Source organism: Mchenga conophoros, linkage group LG5 (genome assembly GCF_057382185.1).
Source record: "Mchenga conophoros isolate Kocher_MC1m ecotype Shallow Benthic linkage group LG5, M_conophoros_male_GT1.1, whole genome shotgun sequence".
Taxonomy (NCBI): Eukaryota; Metazoa; Chordata; class Actinopteri; order Cichliformes; family Cichlidae; genus Mchenga; species Mchenga conophoros.
In genome coordinates this window covers 22,372,015-22,393,522 of record NC_140530.1, presented here as the reverse complement: position 1 = coordinate 22,393,522, position 21,508 = coordinate 22,372,015, and the positions used below count along the sequence as shown (strand labels likewise).

At 39.4% G+C, this 21,508-nt stretch overlaps 1 protein-coding gene across 13 annotated transcripts in view; it reads right to left on the bottom strand.

Annotated features, from left to right (window-relative positions):
• The window catches only part of atp2b2 (ATPase plasma membrane Ca2+ transporting 2), a 132,254-nt gene that overhangs the window by 65,908 nt on the left and 44,838 nt on the right, over positions 1-21,508 (bottom strand). For 3 of the 13 annotated variants that reach the window (XM_085274268.1, XM_085274270.1, XM_085274273.1), the window contains exon 1: positions 5,955-7,083. In XM_085274268.1, coding sequence (XP_085130394.1) covers positions 5,955-6,153 — 199 coding nt within the window. In that variant the 5' untranslated portion in view covers positions 6,154-7,083. Of the gene's footprint in view, positions 1-5,954; positions 7,085-13,757; positions 13,952-21,508 lie in introns of those variants that run through there. The other 10 variants (XM_085274269.1, XM_085274271.1, XM_085274272.1 and 7 more) reach the window with 6 other exon arrangements.

Genomic DNA, 21,508 nt, shown 5'->3' with positions numbered 1-21,508 from the left:
GGTAACTATGTCCATCGCTAAAGTAAAGCAAGGACAGATATGAAGGACAACAACACTAAAGAAAAAAACAGAATGGGAATAAGCATCAAACTCAAAAAATTCTCAGTTTAAATCAACAACAGAAAACAGGGTGGAAATATAATCATGCTGGTTACGCTAAACATGCAATTTTTATGTCCTTTTGCCATTTATTTATTTATATTATTTATATAATGTTTAATAACTTACCATCTAAATAAGTGTACAGAGTTGTTTGAAAATGTGGAATGTGGATTTTCCTCTACAAGGATTTTGATGCTGTGTAAACCTAATTCTAACTTGTGTCTTTGTGTGAGGAGGCAATCCAAATCTGGTTTCAAATTACATTCTGATGAATAAGCTCAGTTTTCACTTTAGAGATGGAACTGTTTACTCAAGAACCAAGTTTTCCCATGAGAAGTGCAGGCAACGTGCATGATGTGCCATCTGGTTATGCGCCGCTGGTATTACTGCCACACAAGGCCATGCAGGAGCAGTCCCCTTCTTGGATCTGTGTTCACTCAGTTACAGTCATGTGTGTTACTCATCAAAGCCTACTATGCTCTGTGGTTTATGAAAGCCAATCTGCTTAAAATGAAATTTAGTCTTTTTTTATATCAATAAAAAGTAAATTTTATATTATGTGAAAATATTTTACTAGGTTAGAGACAGACAAGTTTAAAAATTTGGAGCTACTTTCATAGCATTATTGCATTGTTGCTAACTTAGTAAAAGAAGTGAGAATGGAAGACAGAGATGATGAAGGTTATAGATTTAGAGCAAGTCTATTTAGGCTACGCTGTACACTGGCCCACTGGGATACCAGCGACCGACCAGTACACTGAAATAGAAATGGGAGCAGAGGAAAGAAAAGAGAAGAGGGGGGAGAGGTAAGGTGTGGTGATAGATAGGGATGGGAGACAGAGATAAAGGGCAGCTGGGGGGGGGGGTTGATTAGGAGGAAGCTTGGTGGAAGTAGGAAGGACAAATAAAGACAAAGGCAGGTAAAAAGTAAGACAACGTAAGCGAGAAGATATCCATGGCATGGTTGCAAAGTGAGAGCAAATCATTTTACCAGTTCTAAAAAGGTCAGTTCAATATGTTGAGGTCTGCAGGTTTTTTTCTTGCAGACAGATAACAGTTTAGCACAGAGGGTGGGGAAAACAGCCAGCCAGCGTGATGCACAATCATCAAATATCCCTCTTGTTTGCCACTTGCAATTTCTTCCCAGCTTCTTCCCATACTTTTTTAAGTGCACAGACCTCTACATTTGACCTAAATTAAAGATCCCATTTGGTTACGCAAATTCTGTTCTAACAATTGAACTGAAAAATGCCACCCTCACACCTGAAAAACTTGACATTGTGTGTATAAAATGAACCAGATTAGCTTTTTTCAAACCCATGCAAGCTTGAAATAGTCCTATTAACTTTTTGTAGAGTGAAGAAGAGGCAAAAAAGTGGTGGATAGTAGACATGAGGTCGTGGTATTAAAATGATCAAGCTGTGAGCATAATCCTGTTAGATACACAATTGCAGTGTAGTTAAGGTTTGTAGCTAATTAGTTAGGACTCAAAAACAGGTGTGAAACGGTCTATGTAGTTCTAGAAGTTGTGTCCAAGCAGAGGTTGAGAGTTGTAGGTAACAGTGATAAATAAATGAGGCACGGCAAAGAAAAGCATTTTAAAGGAAAGGTGTGAGTTTGAAGAAATGAAATTTAATTATTCAGACTCAGAGAGGCTAGAACAGGTTGTGTGAAAAAGAAAATCAGAATTTTACTATTATTGTTGCATCTTCAAAGTTTCTCATGTATTAATTAGTATTTATTGCTTAATTTAATGTAAATTACCACTGTAGTTTTGCAATGTAGAAAAACTGTCTATAAAATGTGGGCTCTAATCCCATCTATATTTACAACTGCTTCCCTGCAAATGTTTGCCTAAGTATCCTCCTACCCTCGTTCTCAGCATCAAAAACCATCAATGCTTTGAGCACTTCTCTATCATCCAGACCCTCGAGGAACGGCTGAGCTCTCTCTGTTGATTTCTCGTTCCTCCCGAGGAGGATTACTGATGTGTTGCAGCTCTCTACTGTGTCTTATGAAACCAGCAAGTCAACTCGCACGAAAAACACCTTTTCCTTTTGTCTTCCGAAAATCAGGTCATATGCTGGTCGGCCGCATGCCATATCTTCTCAGAAACTAAGCTGTAGCCTGACAGCGCATCCGACCCCTGAATGACTAATGTCATTCACCTGCTGGCTGCCTGAGAGAAACGTTAGCTCTTCACTCCTACACTCACCTTCTTGGTAACTACATCCTGGGTAAAGGTACTGAACCTCTGAAGGCTAAGAACTGGAGAACCCAGAAATTTTAAATTTAAGTGTATTTCAGTGCAGTGTATTTCCCAGAAATATAACTATTGTATGTGCTGATTTTATAGCGATTGTATGAATAATGTACATCTGGTGGTTTGACTGCAGAACTGGGTTACTGCTGAAGAGTTGCTGTAGGTTAAATGACGTGTCCACCAGTTTGGTAGATCTGTTTTGCATAAAAATTATAGCTACAAATTCAAAGCATACTATGACTGTAATATTTTTAACACTCAAATTTTACTAATGAACTGACTCCAGATCAGCATACACGCTGTTGTGTTGTTGCTCTTGACTGTCTGATTCTTGAGTACTGGGCTGGTTTTTGAGCTTGATTGACTGGTTTCAGCTGGTTTTGTTACACAGACCTGAAGACCTGGGAATTTGCTTCCAAATACAGGATGAATCATCATAGAAACAATGTAACACGAGGGTCTCTTATGATCTAACACAGCCCCATGGGACACATTCATAGTACACAACACACATGACGGCAAGCCTTATAAAATAACTTGAAAGAGCTACCAGGATCATCTTTCTAATATAATATAATGTATTTTCTAATATACAATTGCACCACCCACCCACTCAGTTTAAATTTAGTCACTGATCCTGTCAAAGAAAACAATTAATTTATCAAAAGTAATTAAGCCTAACCAGGCACCAGGGAGAAGACAGCCTGCTTGTTAGCAATAGAGCTCAGACCCTAACTGAAAAAATGACTTGTTAAATGGACTGACCAATTAAAAATCTTCAATAAATAAATATGGTATATCCTAAAATATACGTGATAGTGTGTCTATAGTGTAGTGGTTGACACATATGCCTGACAAATGAAAGATCCCTGGAGACACAAATCCCATGGGGGTCTGTGTCAGGAAGGGTATATACTGTAAAAATCTGCCAAATAAAATATTCAGACTTACCTGCTGTGGTGACCCCTAAAAGCAGCTAAAAGTAGTAATAAATAAATATGATACGGGTAAACCTCCTTGAGCTGAAGTAAATCCACTAAATGGTACATACTGTATGGTGAATTAATAATTAATGGTGCACACATTCGATGTGATGTACTATTTTAAGTAATGCAGTCAGTATGTGACTCATATATATTGTTAACTGCACCACAAAGATGTATTTTTTTTCCACTTCTTTTATCTATTTTATTGTAAAAACTGGGTATATCAAGCAGAAAGCAGTATATTTTGAAGGACCGTGGAGTTCTACATTTGAAGGCGATAATCTAATGCCAGACGTTTTGGGTGATTTAATGTGAGACCTTCATAGGTTTTAAATGAGATGCATTTGTAATTATTCCTTGAGCAGATTAATTTGCTTTTGTCTAATGTTTTAAGGTAATTAAGTATGGGTGTAGACAACAGTATGTTAATGATTACAAGTCCCCTCTTTTTATTACATTAGCTTAAAATTTTTTGTGTGTTATTGCACATTGGCAGGCTGTGATCCTGGGTTAGTATTTAGTTGACTGATAAAATGTAATATTCAATCATGTAATCATGATCCTCGTGAGAATGGGAAAATGAATTTATAATTTTATGTCTGGTATGATAATTTTATTGCTAGCTCAAATTCAATTTATTTGAGTATCACTGTAACACTGCAGGCATTGTTTCTGCTCATATTGCGAATATGGTGATGAGCAGTAGTCACCACAATTAGATATTCAGCACAAGGCTAAAGAAGTGGCACTATAATATAAACTGAAGCGTAACCTTTTAATAGTGAGTATTTTACAGCATTACTGGTTCTTCTCTAGTTAGGGAATTTTATCCAAATGTGAGGGCATGTTTTCCTGAAAAGCTCACTCGCAATTTTATGCGTGTTACAGCGGTGTTTTGAGCATATTGTGGCTTCCGTACTATAATAATTTCTTCTGGGTCAAGACCCTCCTACTCTTGCTTTTCCACAGTATTAAAGATTTTCAATTCCCCGAGCATCTCTCCATCCCCCCAATCCTCAAGGGGCAACACTGTCCATAAAGTTATTTCGTATTTATTTGCTTTCTACCAAGGTGGACCTACTGACGTTCTGCATGTCTCTACTGTCTCTTGAGAAAACAGTCGTATCCACCAACAGTCTTCTCTCCTATCTGAAGGAAAACAGGTCATTCACCAAGCAACTCAATGCCAACTGTTCTTGGAAACCAAGCTGTAGCCCGACAGTCCATTGAGCCCCTGAATGACTCGTGCCATTCACCAGCTGGCTGCCTAAAGGAAATGCTAGCTCTTCACCTCCCAGTCAGCCACTACATCACGGGTGTAGGTATACATCAAGGAACCAGGCTTCTGAGAAAACTGAAGGGTAAGAATCAGTGTTCTATCTGATTCTGTGTTCAGTTTTGTTTTAATCCATCTCTTTAAAAATATTTATTCACTATTTATTTAACCGTGCAATAATAATAAAAGAATTATTTTTAAAGTTTCCCTAAATTTATCTAGTTTGCTCTTATAGCCAGTGGGCGTAACCATGAGTTGACCTAGAAATGGTCTGACAGAAATGAGACGATCAGGAAACACAATCTTCTTTGGGTGTCAGCCTATAACGTTACAGGCTACCTCTGATGTCACACTGGTGACACTACAGGAATACTGATCAATTATCCCAATGTCTGGGGAGGTAGATGATTTAAGTACTGTGATAAATATTCAATACGCTGGTGTAGCTATTCGAGAGGCCAATTTTTCTGCTTGTGGGGATTATGCAACCCCCCAAAAAAGCAAGTTATGCGTAGAAATAGAATAACTAGACGTGTATATATTTAAATGAATGATTTATGATGACAAAGCTATGTTAGGTATGTATTAAAAAAAACTGCTTTAAGTGATTGGGCTGGAAGAAATACAACCACCATTATGGATTTTTGCATCATGTTCTTAAATGAAAATCTGTAAGAGCAAACATGCTACGCACGCTAGGGTAAAACCATAGAGGCACATCTGCATGTAAATTCTTACTGTTTTATTTTTTAATTAAAAATAAGAAGTAGGAAACAGATTAGGATTTGGATATTTTTATGCCATTTCTCTCATGCCCAAGAACCGCAGCACATCCCACATGGCCAAAATCTCTACCGTGTTGCTCCAGCGACCTGCTCCTTCAGGCTATAGCCAATTGGTTGAAAAAGAGAATGACAAGGGAGGGTGGGATGCTTTTGCAGGGGAGGGGGGAGTAAGGGGGGGCTAAATTGTCCACAGAGATTTCTGTGCATACTGAACAGAAATTTTCATTAGTCCCCTCAAACAGGACTCCCTCCCATGTGTACTTTGCTGATGTTGTGTTTATGCATTTCTCCAGGTGCTTTACAAGGTTGCTGCATGTCTGTGATTTTATCAGTGATTTTGGTATCAAAGAAGCAGGTTATCCATTCAGAAGGTTATGGTAATCCATAAAATTAAAAAATAAAATACAGAACAGATACTGGAAATCTGCAGTCTGCATAGGAGGACATATTCTTCGAGAAATGGTCTTTGGTACAATAAGTACCACTGCATCCATTTTCACATTCACAACCACGCACATGCATAAATAAGCGCGGTAACTCACCTTCTGTGGGTGAGGTTTTCAGTCGTTTGCACAGTCCTTCTACTCCCCCGGAGTCCTCCTGGAGCTTGACCACCGCCTCTGTTCCACGCAGCTCCATCAACGAGCGCAGCTCCATGAGCGAGCAGCCAAAGGCTGCTGCATGGTTGCCCTCATTTCTTTGGTTCTTGGCGTAAAAATCGCTGTTGGACATGTCTCCCATGATGTCAGCTAGTTAAGTCAGTTAGATTAGTGTTTCTTATTGCTTATAGATCAAACAAAAGCTTTCACAAGAGAGCTCAGTCTCTTCCAAGAAAAAAAAAATCCAAAATAGGTGTGAATGAGGCAACAGCAACAAAATGAGAAAAAAAAATCTCTTCAAAGAAAAGTAAGCAGATACAGGGATTAAAAAGCGGAAAAAATCCGTGGGGATAAATTGATGAGCAGCTTCTCTGTTTCAGGAAAGACAGATTTCAGCAGACAAAAAACCATCAGAGAAGAAAAAGAAGAAGAGAAGAGAGAGCAGCAGAGGAGAGGAAGAGGAGGGGATGAAAAAACACAAGTGGGGAGCATCCAGGTAAGCACTGGACAGCCCCAGTGGTCAGGTCCTGAGAAGGGCAGTGATGGTAGATGCAAGTCCTGTCGGTCTCAGGCTCACCACGGCTGCAGTCCAGACCCGCTCCATGTGTGGCTTCCCATTGCTGCTATTCTGCTGTTGCCTCCGCTGCCTCTCTGTCTCTACATGGTGGTCTCCCCCATCACTGCTATGGAGAAAGAGAGGAAGAGAGAGGGGTGGGGGGTGAATTCAGGAGACGAATTCAAGGAGGACAGAAGGTGAGGGAGGAGCAGGGAGAGGCACAGAAAGAGAGCACAGGGATGAGCGTTGCGTTCTCAGGGCAGGGGTGAATGCAGCGGTAGATGGTGCACGGCTGAAGGACAGCCTCTCCTGGCTGCTGCAGTAACTGTTCCTCTGCTGTCTCTATCTACTGCTGATGCTGCTGCTGGTGCCGCTAACCTCATTCTGAGGACACACTAACTGACAGAAAAAGAGAGAGAGATAGAGCGAGAGAGAGCGAGAGGGAGAGGATATGAAAACGAGGGAGAGAGGAGAATGCTCCTTTCTGGTGCAGAGCGGAGAGGAGTTGTGCGCGGGCGGGAGGCTGGGGCTGCTCTGACGACAAAGCGGAGAGGCAGAACGTAGCTCTGCGCTGTCATGGGAGGATAGGCTGAGCTGTGAAGCTGCTGCTGCTGCTGCTGCTGCTGCTATCTCACCACTCGTTCTTCCTCATACTACAGTATATGACCTTTTCTATGCAGTCACTCTGCCTCAGTGACACACTCCTCTCCACCTGTTGTCTTATAATGCTTTGCAGCAATGAACTGAATCAATGTCTCCACCTCTTTCGCCTCTCTCTTTGCATTTACATTTAAAAGCAATGACGACTGTAATCACTAAATAAGAGTTAACAGACATCTGGTGATCTTAAGTACCAGGGCTTGGAATAAACATCCACACGAGGTTAAAATTTCACCCAGACTGCTCATGTAGTTCATTTTCTGCTTGTTTGCTTATGTTTTCTTTTATTGTATTACATAAACCAAAAAGCAACAATTTGCATGATATGTTGACAACAGATATATACAGAATCCTTACACCTTATAATTTAAGTGACTTAATCAGTACCATGCCACATGCCACATGCTGATCGCATCCTGACTAGATTAATCTAGAAACTCCTCAGGATGGGAGTCAGGGCATTTGCTCTCATCTGGGCTGCTAATTATCTGTTAAAGCATCCCTGTTTTATTCAGCTAGGGACCTCCTGGCTTGAAGTGGCTAGTAAAATACACATGTAACAAGAGAATCTCTGTTCACTCTAATTCCAGGATGACTTTGACTCATGCTACGTACAGAAAGTCTCCAAAGACTCTATGTGGTAGCATGTACCCTTTCTAACAATCCTTTAATCCTCATAGGTGACGAGGTAAGAATTCAGCATTACAAATACTTGGGTACGTTTCATAAGTAGACTGGATGGGTGGACGAACACTGGTGCTGTTGACATAAAGGGGAGGAACGGACGTTTTTCTCTGAGGAAGCCCAGATCTTTCGCTCTGTGCAACAAGATGCTGGGTACCAATCTGTGGCTGCAAGTACCATCTGTGGTCTGCAGGGGAACAGCATCAGTGCCAGAGATGTCAGCAGGATCAATAAACTCATTCGCAAAGGCAGAACTACCATTGGTCAAAACCTGGAGACGGGGAGTCAGGAGGTTACGGAAGAAACTGCTCTATATCATGCACGACCCATTCGACAACATTCATCACAGACAGAAAAAGGAGGAGCCTGAAACAGACACATTCAGCTTTGCTGCCATAAATGTTTTAAGAAGTTATTTTTACCTTTCATGTTAACACTGTCATGGTACTGGGTCGTGTGGCCTAGTGTTTGAGTTTTTATGTTTCTTTTTCATTTATTTGTGTTCCAGTTTAGCTCATCTAGTTAGTTTCTAGATTGCTGTTTAGTCCTTTGTCTCTTAGTTCCTTTTGTCACCCTCCCCTATACTAAGTCTCCCTGGTGCGTCTATCTGTCATGTTTCATGTCTGTGTGGTTCTTGTTGTCAAGTTAATGTCATGTCTACATCTCCATGTTTCCTGTTTTATTTTGGAGTCTACCGTGCCTTTGTCATTGTATTTAGTTTCACTTCCCCTGTCCCGTCATTATTTTCATGTCAGTCAGCTGCTTTCCCCATGTGTTCACCTCCTGTGTTTTTAAGTCCTCTGTTTCCTGTATCTCATTGTCAGGTCGTCTGTTATTCCCACCACAGTCTTAGCCATAGTGTTTTGTAGGTTTTTCTCATAGTTTTCACTGTGTTTCAAAGTAGCCTTAGTTTACACAGTGTTCATAGTTGTTCTCAGTTCTTTCTTAAGTTTCATTGTTTTCTTGTTCTTTGCTGCCACCATCCAAATAAAAGATCGCTTTTTGTTCAACCACCAACTCCTCTTTCCAGTGTCTGCATCTGGGTCCTGCTCCTCAACACAATCGGCGCACCCCTCCATGACAAACATTGCACATTCCCTCTGTGTAAAACTAACAACAGACACACTGTGTACCTTTTGCTATACTATCTGAACACCCTGTTTTTCTTACATATATAATTTGCTGCCTTTTTGCATAACTGTTCTCACTGATCTTTTTCTCATTAGTGTTACTGATTTAAATGTATATATTGTGTATATGCTAATTAGATGTTCTGTGTCTTGTTCTGAAGTGCAAATTTTGCTCTTTATTTTATTGTAAGTGTTTATCTGTTGATTATGGTGGAGTAACATCTATCTATCTATCTATTATTGATGTTTTTATTCAAAGTCAACCACTGCCTCACAGCTGCCCTTTATCACCACCCACCCACTCAGGGGGGGACCTGGAATCAAAGCACCATTTTGTATTTGGTTGAATGCTGCAATGACTATACTGTCTATCCATCATCTGTACTGCACAACATCAATACTGCAAAAAAATTTCTGTCTGAGGGCCCTCAGAGACACTTGGCTTATTCAGATAATATAATCACACCGAAAAGCACAGTCAGCCCCCCAAAAAAAACTAATAGCGTGGCTGGTCAATATCTTGTCAGTCCATCCCACAAATTATGAGGCCACACACAGTATTCTTTTTATTTAAGGCGATAAGAGTTCACCTTTTTACTAAGCAACAAATTTGTACATGTAAAAGGCCAATGGAGCAAATCTGTGCTATAAATTGTCATTAATGAGGTGTATCCATAGTGATTTCAGTGAACAAGAAACAGCTAAAACACATTCCCAGCGATCGCTGCTGAGACTTTAAGTGCAACCTGTAACTAAGAAGTAACAGAGCTACTTTTTTACTTGTATGCTTTATGATGTCATTGAATATGCCCTGTTTGTCCCTATTTATAAGTCAGCCACAGACAGGACATTATGACATTTGTCTGCACATTTGTTCCTGTTTGGAAGCAGCCATGGGAATAAACTACTAGGGATATACCTGCTTAAACTGGCCAGACTAACACAGTGAGCAAGGTGTACATTCAAGTGTGATGATAGGACTAGTCACACAATGACACAACAGTGTGCTTGGAAACAGCAGGACACGACCTTGTCACAGAATGGTGTTGAGAGACCCTGCCAACATGTGAATATGCATCTGTGGGATGGATGCACTGTGTAACTCCACAGGCTCCAGCGCTGCATGCTAATGAGCTCCAGCTGTTTTTGAAGTTATAGAGTTAGACGGCAATGGCAAAGCCACTCGGACATTACGACTCAACAAATGTGTTCACCCTTTTAGTAAAGCTGATTACAGAAAGTGATTCCAACTCAGAAAAATGTTCTGTTTTTAACAACCAGCATATTAATTACATTTGTGATGAACAGTGTTTGATGGTTTCTTGATTTGGTGAACTTGAAAGACTGGATGTTCCTTTCTGTTTTTTCTCAAACTTTTTATACTGCGCCCCTACCCCTCGCCTGCCCCTCAGGTCCAATCAATGTTGGCGTTACTGTGTGCGTGCCAAGGCAGACATCTGCGCCTGCAAGATCCTCCAAAACTGTCAGATGAAAGTAAACAAATGCTCTCCCAGAATGTGTGTGTGTGTGTGGTTGAATGAGAACAGAAACGACATCACAGGTAATTCTCTTTTGCACCAGATGGACCACCTGCAAAAGACAGGGACATGGCCACTATCACTTTTATGCTGGTAGACCTGCACTGTAACAAAGATTATCATGCCCTGCAAGTTTATATTTATCAGCAAATCAGTCAGTAAGCCAAAGTGATAATCAGATGAGACAAATGGAAACAAACTAGGCTGTGCATCCTGTAGACTGTGAAACTGCAAATCTGAACTGGCAAAGCACAGACTGTTCCGGGGTTTACCAGCATACCCAATAACAATTAAGAAAAACTGATCATTAGATCAAAAGACCTGACTTGAGTATTGATTATTAGTAGGGATGCAACAATCCCACATTTGTATCAGATATCAGAAGAGTCCTGATCCAAAAGGTTGGATCAGACATTGATGACAACTTGTCGATCTACAGTATGGGCTGATCTTTCAGTTCAGGTCTATGTTCTTATGTATTTAATTTACCAGCATCTGAGGCTTAGCTAACATAGCTGAAATAGGTGCAGTTTGGAGACCAACAGCTTTTCTCTGTATGTTTGAACAAGTTTTATTATTTAACTGCAAAGTGTGTTAACTGTGCGTTCAAGTGATGGAAAAGCTCCAATGAGGGGAGTGCTTAAGCTTCTCTTTCCAGCTCGCTTTCTGGCTCACTTTCCCTAATGCATGGTCAGAGAGGAAAAAGTAGTGTTATTTTCACACTTATTGGGAAGATTTCATTTAACTTGCAACTATAAATGACTGCAGTATGCAGACGGCTAATGACTTCATTTGAGCTGAAGTGAGATGAGTGCAGATAAACAAACTGTTAAAGTAATAAATTTTTTCTTGCCTCTTCTTTAATTTTACTGATACATATCAATTCAGGAAATGTTCTTTTTTGGACGGGATTTTTTGCTAGATTTTATTTAGCAAATTTAGCAATGTTTAAGTCAATCCTGATGGAAACGTACACATGAACTAATGTTTCACAGCCTCACAGTGAGAAATTGCTCTCCTGCTTTCAGCTACTAACTTTAGGGGTCGCCAAATTGGATCATCTGCCTCCAACGCCCTGTCCCTAGCTTCCTCTTCTGTAACACTAGCCCTCTCCTTCTTCTTCACTATATCCATGAATCTTCTGTGTGGTCTTCCCCTTTTCACCCTCCCATATATCCTCTATCTCTCCTCTGCACACGCCCAAACTGTCTCAGTCTTACCTCTCTAACTCCAAATCGCTCAGCCTGAATTGTCCCTCTGATGTACTCACTTCTAATCCCGTCCATCCGGGCCACTCGAAACAAAAATATTAACATATTTAACTTTGCCACCTCCAGCTCAGCCTTCTGTCTTTTTCTCAGCGTCACCCTCTCCAAACCATGCATCATAGCAGGTCTCACTAACATCTTGTAAACCATCTCTTTTGACTCCTGTTGCTACCCTTCTGTCACAAATACAGCTTATTTATTTAACACTGGTATCAGATGGGTACTCAAGGTATCAATATTCTATCATTGATGAAAAAAGTTGAATGGGTGCATTCCCTAATCACAGAGATAAAAGGGGATAAAACACTGCTTAATCTATCCATAATAAGATTTAAACTACATATTGATTGGTCTGAAACTAGTTTAAAGACATTTTTTAGGAATGAGTTGCCAAAGAAAACTGGAAAATCAACAAGTTGCTAAAATCTAATCCAAACTAGAGCTTGATTCCAGATTGGCTTGCAGGATGAAGCGCAACGTGACTAATATACTGCAGAATGTCAGTGCAGCTCATTTAACAACATCTGTTTATTACGGACCACGTGAAGCTTTGTATTTCAAGCTTCATGTTGTCACATTGCTGCTGGTGATGGTGGTGTTATACTCTGCTGGTGTGCAGTTGGCTATCTTTAAATTATAGTCACATGCAAGAGTGGGAGATAAGATGAGAGGAAGGGAGAGAGAAAAAAGGAACCCGGAGACAGCCAAGGGAGGAAAGTTGAAAGATGGAGGAAGGCATAGATGAAAGGAAGAGTTTGAATGAGTGATACATAATCATGAAATAAAGAGGGGAAAGCAGAGAAAGTGCAAAGCAGAGGGTAGATAAAGGTGAGGTGTAATGCTAATACCTGAGCCGAGTAACTTCAAAGCAGCTGATGCTCTACTTTTTATGGACTGCAAACATACAGACATTTACACTATCTTTTATGCGCACAATTGATTTCCTCTTTCCTTGGAAGGGAGGTTGTGGCTGCAAAGGGAGCCATTGGTGGTCTTACGTACTGAGATGAAACTCTGATAAAAGGTATGATCATTCTTCATTGTTGTAGGCGTCTTTCTTAACTAAAGTGCTAAAGATTTGTATCTTTTGTTGATTTCTTAGCATCCTGATGACACCAATATGTTCTACTGCTACCACCCCAACCTGTTTTTCTCCATATAGTGCCACCCAATACAACAAATTTCGATGTAGTGTTCTTGCTTTCCTGTCTATTTGCACCTGACTGAAACTCCTCCTGCTGTGCTATCCTTCTGTCTAATTCCCTGCCTGTGTGCCAGTTCATCTACATATTTGTTGGCATGCCCCTCATGAGCTGACAGTGAGTAATGAGTAACATCTGATTAAACACTGAAGGAGAAAGTGCACATTTTGCAAAAATTAACAGCTTTTTATCTAAAGTGCGTAACACACTTAATGGGACTTTATGAACTTAAACACCATATGGGAACAACATTAAAATGTGGAGCCCAACAACCAGATGCTAAGAGCATCTGACCATAATACATTATATTGTGTTTGCCTTCTAACTAACTCCTAAGAAATCGCAGAGGAACGCATTATCGGTAAGACACAAAAAAGGCCTTTTACATAAAACCAAACAGCTGTTATCTATAAAGCTTGTGACATGTCATTGTCACAGATAGAGATTTCTAAGTACTTACAGAGTACAAATAGCACGCACAGTCCACTAATGTATTGTCATCCCACTATCTTATCACTATTTTTCAGCCATTATGCTTCGCAAGATTTCCATTTAGGACACTTAGCTTGAGATTCACTCAAGGATACAGGTTATAATATTTTGAAATGCAGTGTGATGACAATATTGCAACCATTTTAAGGACGGATTTCAAATCTGCACAATATGTACAGTATAAAAATATATATTTAACTTTAAAATTGATCTTACCTTTAATGCTAACATTGATGTATTGCATTATGTTTAGTCCTCTCTCTCCTTGGTCTCTCTTTTCTGCTCTGTGACTGTAAAGAACAAGTGCTAATGATGAACCTGTGTTCTAATAATTGCTGCTTTCTCCTTGATGTAAAGTTCCTGGTCTGACAAGAAGTGGGCAGTTTGCTGCCCTCCAGTGAAGTCATGTGCATTCTCTGTGCCTCTCAAAATGTCCTTGAGCACAGTGAGGCAGAGCTGAGGTATGAGCTGTGCCCACTGCAACATTGCCACCAGCATAGCTGGCATACAGCCCCCCCTGCCTGTGACATAAAATAGTGCAGAAGACTTTAGTAAGAGCTGTTCTGCACCTTTGCCAGTTCACAGATGTCACATCGTAATTTCAGTTTTACAAATGCTCACAAGTTCGTGAAATGACATCATGCTTTAAATTTATTAAATGTTAAAAACACTCTTTTTTTTTAGGCGTTCATGCAGGCGGGACAAAAATAACACTACAAATTACAGAAAGGAAAAAATGAACAGCATACTACCAAAGTCTCAAAAAAATATAATACAAGCTTCTCAAATGTACCATTTATTGCATGTAGTTTGAGTGGGGTTGAGTTACAATGCAAAGACTTATAAACAGTGATGTATGATAAGTTCAATAAACTCCATCACTAAAACAGCATCATAATGCATAACCTGCAAAAGACTGCCAGTTTCTGCAATTAAAAAAGGCAGTTTGTCTCATAAAACGGGGGTAAGAAAATAATAAGCAGCATAAGCAGTGGCACAATGTTCAGGGAATCCCCAAATACATGGTGCATTAGGTAGCAGCTGCTGTGGAACACATACACACACATACACACACAAACACACAACCAGACAGAGAGAAAGACACATTAACTGACATTGTCTCAGAGGTGAATTGTTATATAACAACCACACAGAGATTCTTCTTTCAGCCACCATCAGTGCTCTCTAATTGGGTTGAAAACAGCTGTCACGCTAACTATGTGCAGACAGAGCCTGACGAAAAATAAATACATTTTTTCTTCACTAACCAATGCAGGAGCTCGATAACGACTGCAGATCCAACCCATGTCAAGCTAAAAAGAAGATAAAGAAAGCAAGAAAGGTATCACAGGAAGAGGAAGAGCAACAAATACCCATGTGAATATGTACTTGTTCAGTTAGTCCATGAGTACTTGGTAGTATCATTTTGGCTTTGTACACCACCGCAGCTGATTTTAGATCAAACAATCAAGATGTGATTGAAGTACAGATTTAAAGCTTTATTTTAAAAGAGTCTACTATTTTCAGAGGCACAAAAGTAACACTAGAATTGACTGACAAGCAGTTTCGTGGCCAGGTGAGGCATGATCCCTCAATATTTCATGAGACATTAAGCAGACAAAAAATCAGGAGATAATTCCAAGTATTAAACTTGCATTTCATATTTTTTAACTGGAGATCTCGAAGCTATAATTAGGCTTAAAATAAACCCTCTTAGACAGTTAAAAATTTTAGGACTGGCCAAATCAACAGTCTGGTTTATTTTTTAAAAAGAAGCAAAGCACTGCTTGCTCATTAGCTCCAAAAGGCCTGAAAGCCCACAAAAGTCAGTTAAAGAGAAGATGACAAAATTATTTCTATGGTTGAGAAAAGCAACTACAAACTCTAACCAAGCCCAGAACACTTGAAGAGCTAAGTGTATCAGTGTCAAAATCTACAATTAAGAGACGCCTTCATCAGTGGAAATACAGAGAGCTGTTACGCTTGAAAACAGGAAGGCCAGAGTCAAACAGATCTGGAAGCAAAAAATAAATAAAAACAATCTTAGGAGAGATTAAACCAAGATGAACCGGCATCAAAATGATGGAAAGAGAGGCAGATTATGATCTCAACCATATCACATCATCTGTCAAACATGGTGGGGCCAATGCTATGGCATGGGCATGTATGGCTGCCAGTAGAAACAGGTCACTGGTCTTTGGTGGTAACGTGATTACTGTTAGAATTACATGGATGACTTCTGAAGTGTACATAGCTATACTCTAGGCTATACTGTGATCTGTAAACAAGCAACTGAATGCAGCTGCACTAAAGACCTCGCAAAGCCTCTTAGGGGAGGAAACAGCATTTGGTGATTTGTTCTAAAATTCAGGCAGTCTGCAAAAGGATGACTGCAAAGAATTTTCACCCACGTATTAAAAACAAACAATCCTTACCTTGTAAATGATGCTAGTCCAACCAATTATTTTTTTACAACTGAGAAATGTCTATAAAAATATAAGAAAAAGGCGTTGTATCACATGCATTTTCTAAATTGCTAAGTGTGCAGTTCAATCACATCTTGATTTTAAATCCACTGACTATTGCCCAAGTATTTATGGACCTAACTCTGTTTGTGGTTGTGTGCTAGGGGTAGCTGATGAGGGGCTTTTGAAGACAGTCAGTTGGCCAGACAATGCCAATGGCTGCAGGGGTTGCTATGTGTCACTCCAGACTAAGATTAAGAAGCAAATAGGTGAGACCTGATGATAATATGCTATAGCTGTAAAACGACTGGGCTAAAGGACAGAGGACAAGGCAGTGAGTAATGCAAACATTTGCACCAAATAGTGAAGCTCTCATGAAAGGCATCTTTTAGCTATACAAGAAAAATAATTCTTTTAGAAGACGACTAGTGTCTCAATCATACGTGATGCAAAGAATCCAAAGAGGTAAAGAGGAAAAGGATAGATCTGGAAAGAGGAGAGGGATCAAGGACGTCTGCAACAGCTAGAGTGATAAATGGGCCACAAAAAAAACACATAAAAGGTGATAAGCAGATATTGTTGCTGACCTCACCACCACTACAATAACCAACACATCAATGTCATACCTTCAAACTATTGATCATCGAATTGTTAGAACTTGTAGAATAAGCACATCTTGAACAAGGACGTGTATACTGAGGTCTTTTTCTCCAACCTGCACTCCCATTCAGACTTGCTAATACTCGCTGCCTTTGTTGGTTAACTTGTTTAGTAGTAAGACAGAATAAGGCATATTTTGCTGACGGACCATGAGTTTGCATCTCTGGTGTGTCGCTGTTGCAATGCCATCTCTTGCTTGCATCCTGACTTCCACCTGCTACTTTTGCTTTTCTTCTTTTGAAGCACACCGTACAATTTTGGCAGGTACAGCGATGTGACATTTTCTCTTGCCATGCCCATGCTTTTATGCTCTTCTTATACTGCCTGGACACTCTCAGTCTCTCCCGTTATTTTTAAGTACAGCATTTTTTTCCATAACATTGGTTCATTATTTGAAGACTTGCAACAAATAACTTTTTTGTACTTTCAAGTGAATACATTCGCAGCCCAGTGCAAAAATAATTTTGCTCTAATTAGCTCTAATTCGCCCTTCATAACTAATGTGTCCTTTATAACTAGCCTGTTTAAATCTTAAGGACTACATTTTTCATTACTAGCTTTACTTATTACAGGCAATTCCAGCCAGCTGTCTCCTTTACCTTACTTTATTTATTCAAGTCTCTCTCAACTTTTCAGTTGTTTATGTTACATGAGGCCATGAGATGCTGAAACTGAAAATTAGCAAGGGGTCAATCTCATTAGTCAGTCACATAGCCATTAGCCAATACGCACAACCTGGATAATCGTTCCTTCTGACGCGTACGACCTTTCCGTGTGGAGTTTAAATGTTTTCAGCATGCTTGTGTGGGTTCTCTCTAGGTTAGGTTAACTGGTGATTGAATGTGAGCACGAACAGTTAACTGCCTGTCTCAGTATTAGAGCTGCAATAGATAGGTGACCTGCCTAGGTTGTAGCTTGCCTTTCACGTTATGACAGTTGGGATGGATCTACCGATTTAACTGTAACTAAGGGTTTCAGGTGGGAATTTAAATTTTCTTTCTTATTTATTATCGAAACAAAAACAAATCTTATTATTTTGCAAACATTACAATGCAATAGTGACAAAACATCATATATGCAATAGTTACCACTAGGTGTGTGGATTTATTTGGAATGACAGAGGGCGACGTTATCAAAATGGGCATGTAACTGGCACGGGTGGATTGCTGTGTACACTTTGCCAAGGCTTTGGCTCTGTACTGTAGCTCTCCACTGACTCGTCCTAAATCTTTGGAGCTGACCCTGCATATTTATGGTCTGCAACGCTACTTTTATAATGTAACAGAGCTTAACAAGGAAGAGAGAATATATGGTTTCCCTATACAAGAAGCCAGGGATGCATTACTTAAAACACTGATGTGTTCATTTTAACAGCCAGTGGGGCGGTTTGCAGCTCTGCAACATCATAAATACACTTTTATTTATTTTTCTTTCAATATTTTAATAGTTTGTGCAGCTCTAATTAGCTTGCACTTGTCATTAACAAAATGACCTGGATATAAATTTGGGCACCTACAAAACATTCCACTTCCATGTGTGTTTTTTGAAGACTGTAGCATCACACCAATTTGCACTGCTTAATAAATCTGGCTCTAGGTTTTGTTTCTTAATTAAAGCCAGTTTAAACTGCCTCACCCATATCTGTGGTACATTGTTCAAATATTAAACAGCCTCCCTGAACATCGCCAGAAACATGTATGGCAGGCAATACCTGGCAGACTCAATTAAAACATGAGCACAAAGAACCAAGAAAATGTAATGGGGTCAACCTTTTCACTTTTGACCTTTCTGATGGATAACAACTTTCACACCCTTTTAGCTTCAGGCTCACATCCAGCTATCATAACCTTACCTGCCTGAACCTAGTCCAACCTACAAGAAGTCTCTTTTATTTTATTTCAAACTCTGGTTTACTCCTCGAGGAAAGTATCACATTAAACAAGTGAATGACACATGTGCTTATGGGGATTTTACTAATCCATACATATTATGTCACATGGTCCAGTCCACACGTGGTATGGTGAATAGGAAAAGACACTGAGCCTGGCACTTGCTGCAGAGGGTTTCAAACCAAGAAAGAGCCTGCAAAGTATTTGAGTCACCACCATTTTCAGGGATGAATGGTCAAAGCTTAGATTTCATGAGGCAGAGACTGTGAATTCCAACTTGTAAGGTCTGGTTTTGGGATAAATCTCTGACATAATGATATACCTAAGGCTCTGACTACTCATATGAGCATGTGCACAGACAGTGAAATTTTATGTCGGTTCTTCACAAATGCCACTAAAGCCAAGTCTAGCACGTAAGCAATGGTTTATAGAAAAAGTGGTTTATGTCAAATGTCAAAAGTTCATGCTGTTTCATTGCCAGAAGAGGTTACCTACAGTATATGATGATGGAAGTAGAGACGACAGCTCGAGCAATTCTTTCACATCTGTAGATGTCACAGAAAAGGAAATGTGCAGAGCCACACATGAGTCGCACGAATGGCCCGAAGCCTCCTGGTTTCTGGCAATTTTTAGAGATGACTTTAATATAGAGCCTGAAATTAATTTGTCACTACACCAGCACTACTATACAAGTACTAAATGTTAAGTATCAAAACTCAGTTTAACCCAAGTGATCTACCAGTTATCCCCCCTGTGGCTCAGAAGTCAAAGATCTCCAGTTTAATTAGAGCCAGCCAGGAAGAGAGATAAATCCCTTTGGTGTTTAGTCAGGAAGGTAGAGAAACTTGATTCTGCTATTGAAAAATACCTTTGTTGCCATCCCAAAGTCAGAATTTCAAATTACTATCTCAAAATTTCAGGCTGAAAATTTCAACTTCTTAACTCAGACTTCTGAGAAAATGGCTTGAAATTAAGAAGATATCTTCAAATTTTGAGTTATTAAGCCCTACTTTTGACATAATATTCACGCTTTTTTTTTTTCAGTGGCAGAAACAAGCTTCCATAAGAATTAAAAATCTGACAAATCAAACATGTGGAGGTACCCACTGCACTCTAAAAACTAAAACTGAATTTTTGAGGCAACACTTTTACACGTATAAATATTGAGTAGATTCAAAACCAGTCAAATCTGTTCAATATACTTGATCAATTGAATAACTAAAGCTTAAACATATTAAGTTGAAATAAATAATTGTAGTTGTTACACAAACATGAAAAAATTGAGTAAATAACACTGACTTGCTTGGTCAATGTAACTGAAATATAGATGGTCAGTTAATCCAAAATTTTGTTCCATTTACTTAATATTGTAAACCGAACGTAATTAAAATTATACCTAATATTAGAAATGGTAAATGGCCTGTATTTGTATAGCGCTTTACTTACTCCCTATGGACCCCAAAGCGCTTTACACTACATTCAGTCATCCTGAATGTGTGTGTGAATCATTCAGTAATTCACACACACATTCACACACTGGTGATGGCAAGCTACATTGCAGCCACAGCTGCCCTGGGGCGCAGTGACAGAGGCGAGGCTGCCAGACACTGGGCCCTCTGACCACCACCAGTAGGCAACGAGACTATCGGTGTTGGGGCTCAAACCGGCAACCTTCCGATTACAAGACAAACTGCCAACTCTTGAGCCACGACCGCCCCCTAACATTCAAATATGAATGTTATTGTATTTCACTGGTAGTCTAAGTCTAAAAAACCAAACAAACTAATATGTAGTTGTGTTTTTCATAATACATGTATGAAAAATGACCACATGTTAAACATTTTTCCATGAGAGCAAACACAAAAGCTCAGATTATTTAAAAAACAAAATGAACAAAACAATGAAAAAGGCTCATGGTACTCAATTACTCTACGTTATCATGTTTTAATTACACTTTTCAGTTGTAGTTGCTGACAATAAATAATATTGATTTGAATAATTAATGATTTTAGTACAAGATACTGATGAGTATAGACACCTATTTCTCAAATATTTTGATTCCATTTTAAACAAAAATATTAAGCACATGCAAAGAAGGTATTCTGTGAACCACATACTGAATTTTTTGCCTGAGATGTAAATGAATACCTTAATTTAACACAAAATATAATTTAACATTTTAGACATTTATTTCAACTTATCAAACTCAGATAATTACTATAAGGATATTTTATCTCAGGCTCATCTAACTTATATTTATAGTGATATTTACTAAGCCTCTGAATTCCTTTTTAGAGTGTGTGGTGACCCTTGTAAATAAGGGAGCAGCCAAAAGTAGCTTTAGAATATTAACATTGCTGTAAACACTGGGTGTCACATTTAACTTTAACAAGTCCAACATGGGAAGCCTGCATAGGATTAAAAGGATCGCAGACTGCTAGACCTCGTTCATCATCATCTAAGTCATACACAAAAAAAACAAAGTGTTGTGTGTGGTGGAAGCACAACATCTAATGCGAGCACTCGTCAGCATCTAATCCAAACACACGCTGTAGCCTGTCACCATTTGGACTTAACGTTGCAAGATTTAAACGTCTAAAAAAAAATCAGTGCGGTACAACTGATGATCACATACAGGTCAGAAAACAAGCAAATAAAGCTGTTAATCCTCCAGCTGAAAGCTAATTAGCGCCAGCTGTGTCATCCATTTATTCATTTTATACAAGCCTGGTCTGTTTTAAATACTGGTCACAGAGAAACTTGTGGCTAGAATTACTTATACCTGTCAGATGACATATGCACACTTATGCACATCTTTGTGTGTGTGTGTGTGTGTGTGTGTGTGTGTGTGTGTGTGTGTGTGTGTGTGTGTGTGTGTGTGTTTAGTCATTTCAGGTAGACAGTCATGAAAACAAAAAGAAATTCTTGTGTGACATCAAAACAGGTATTATGT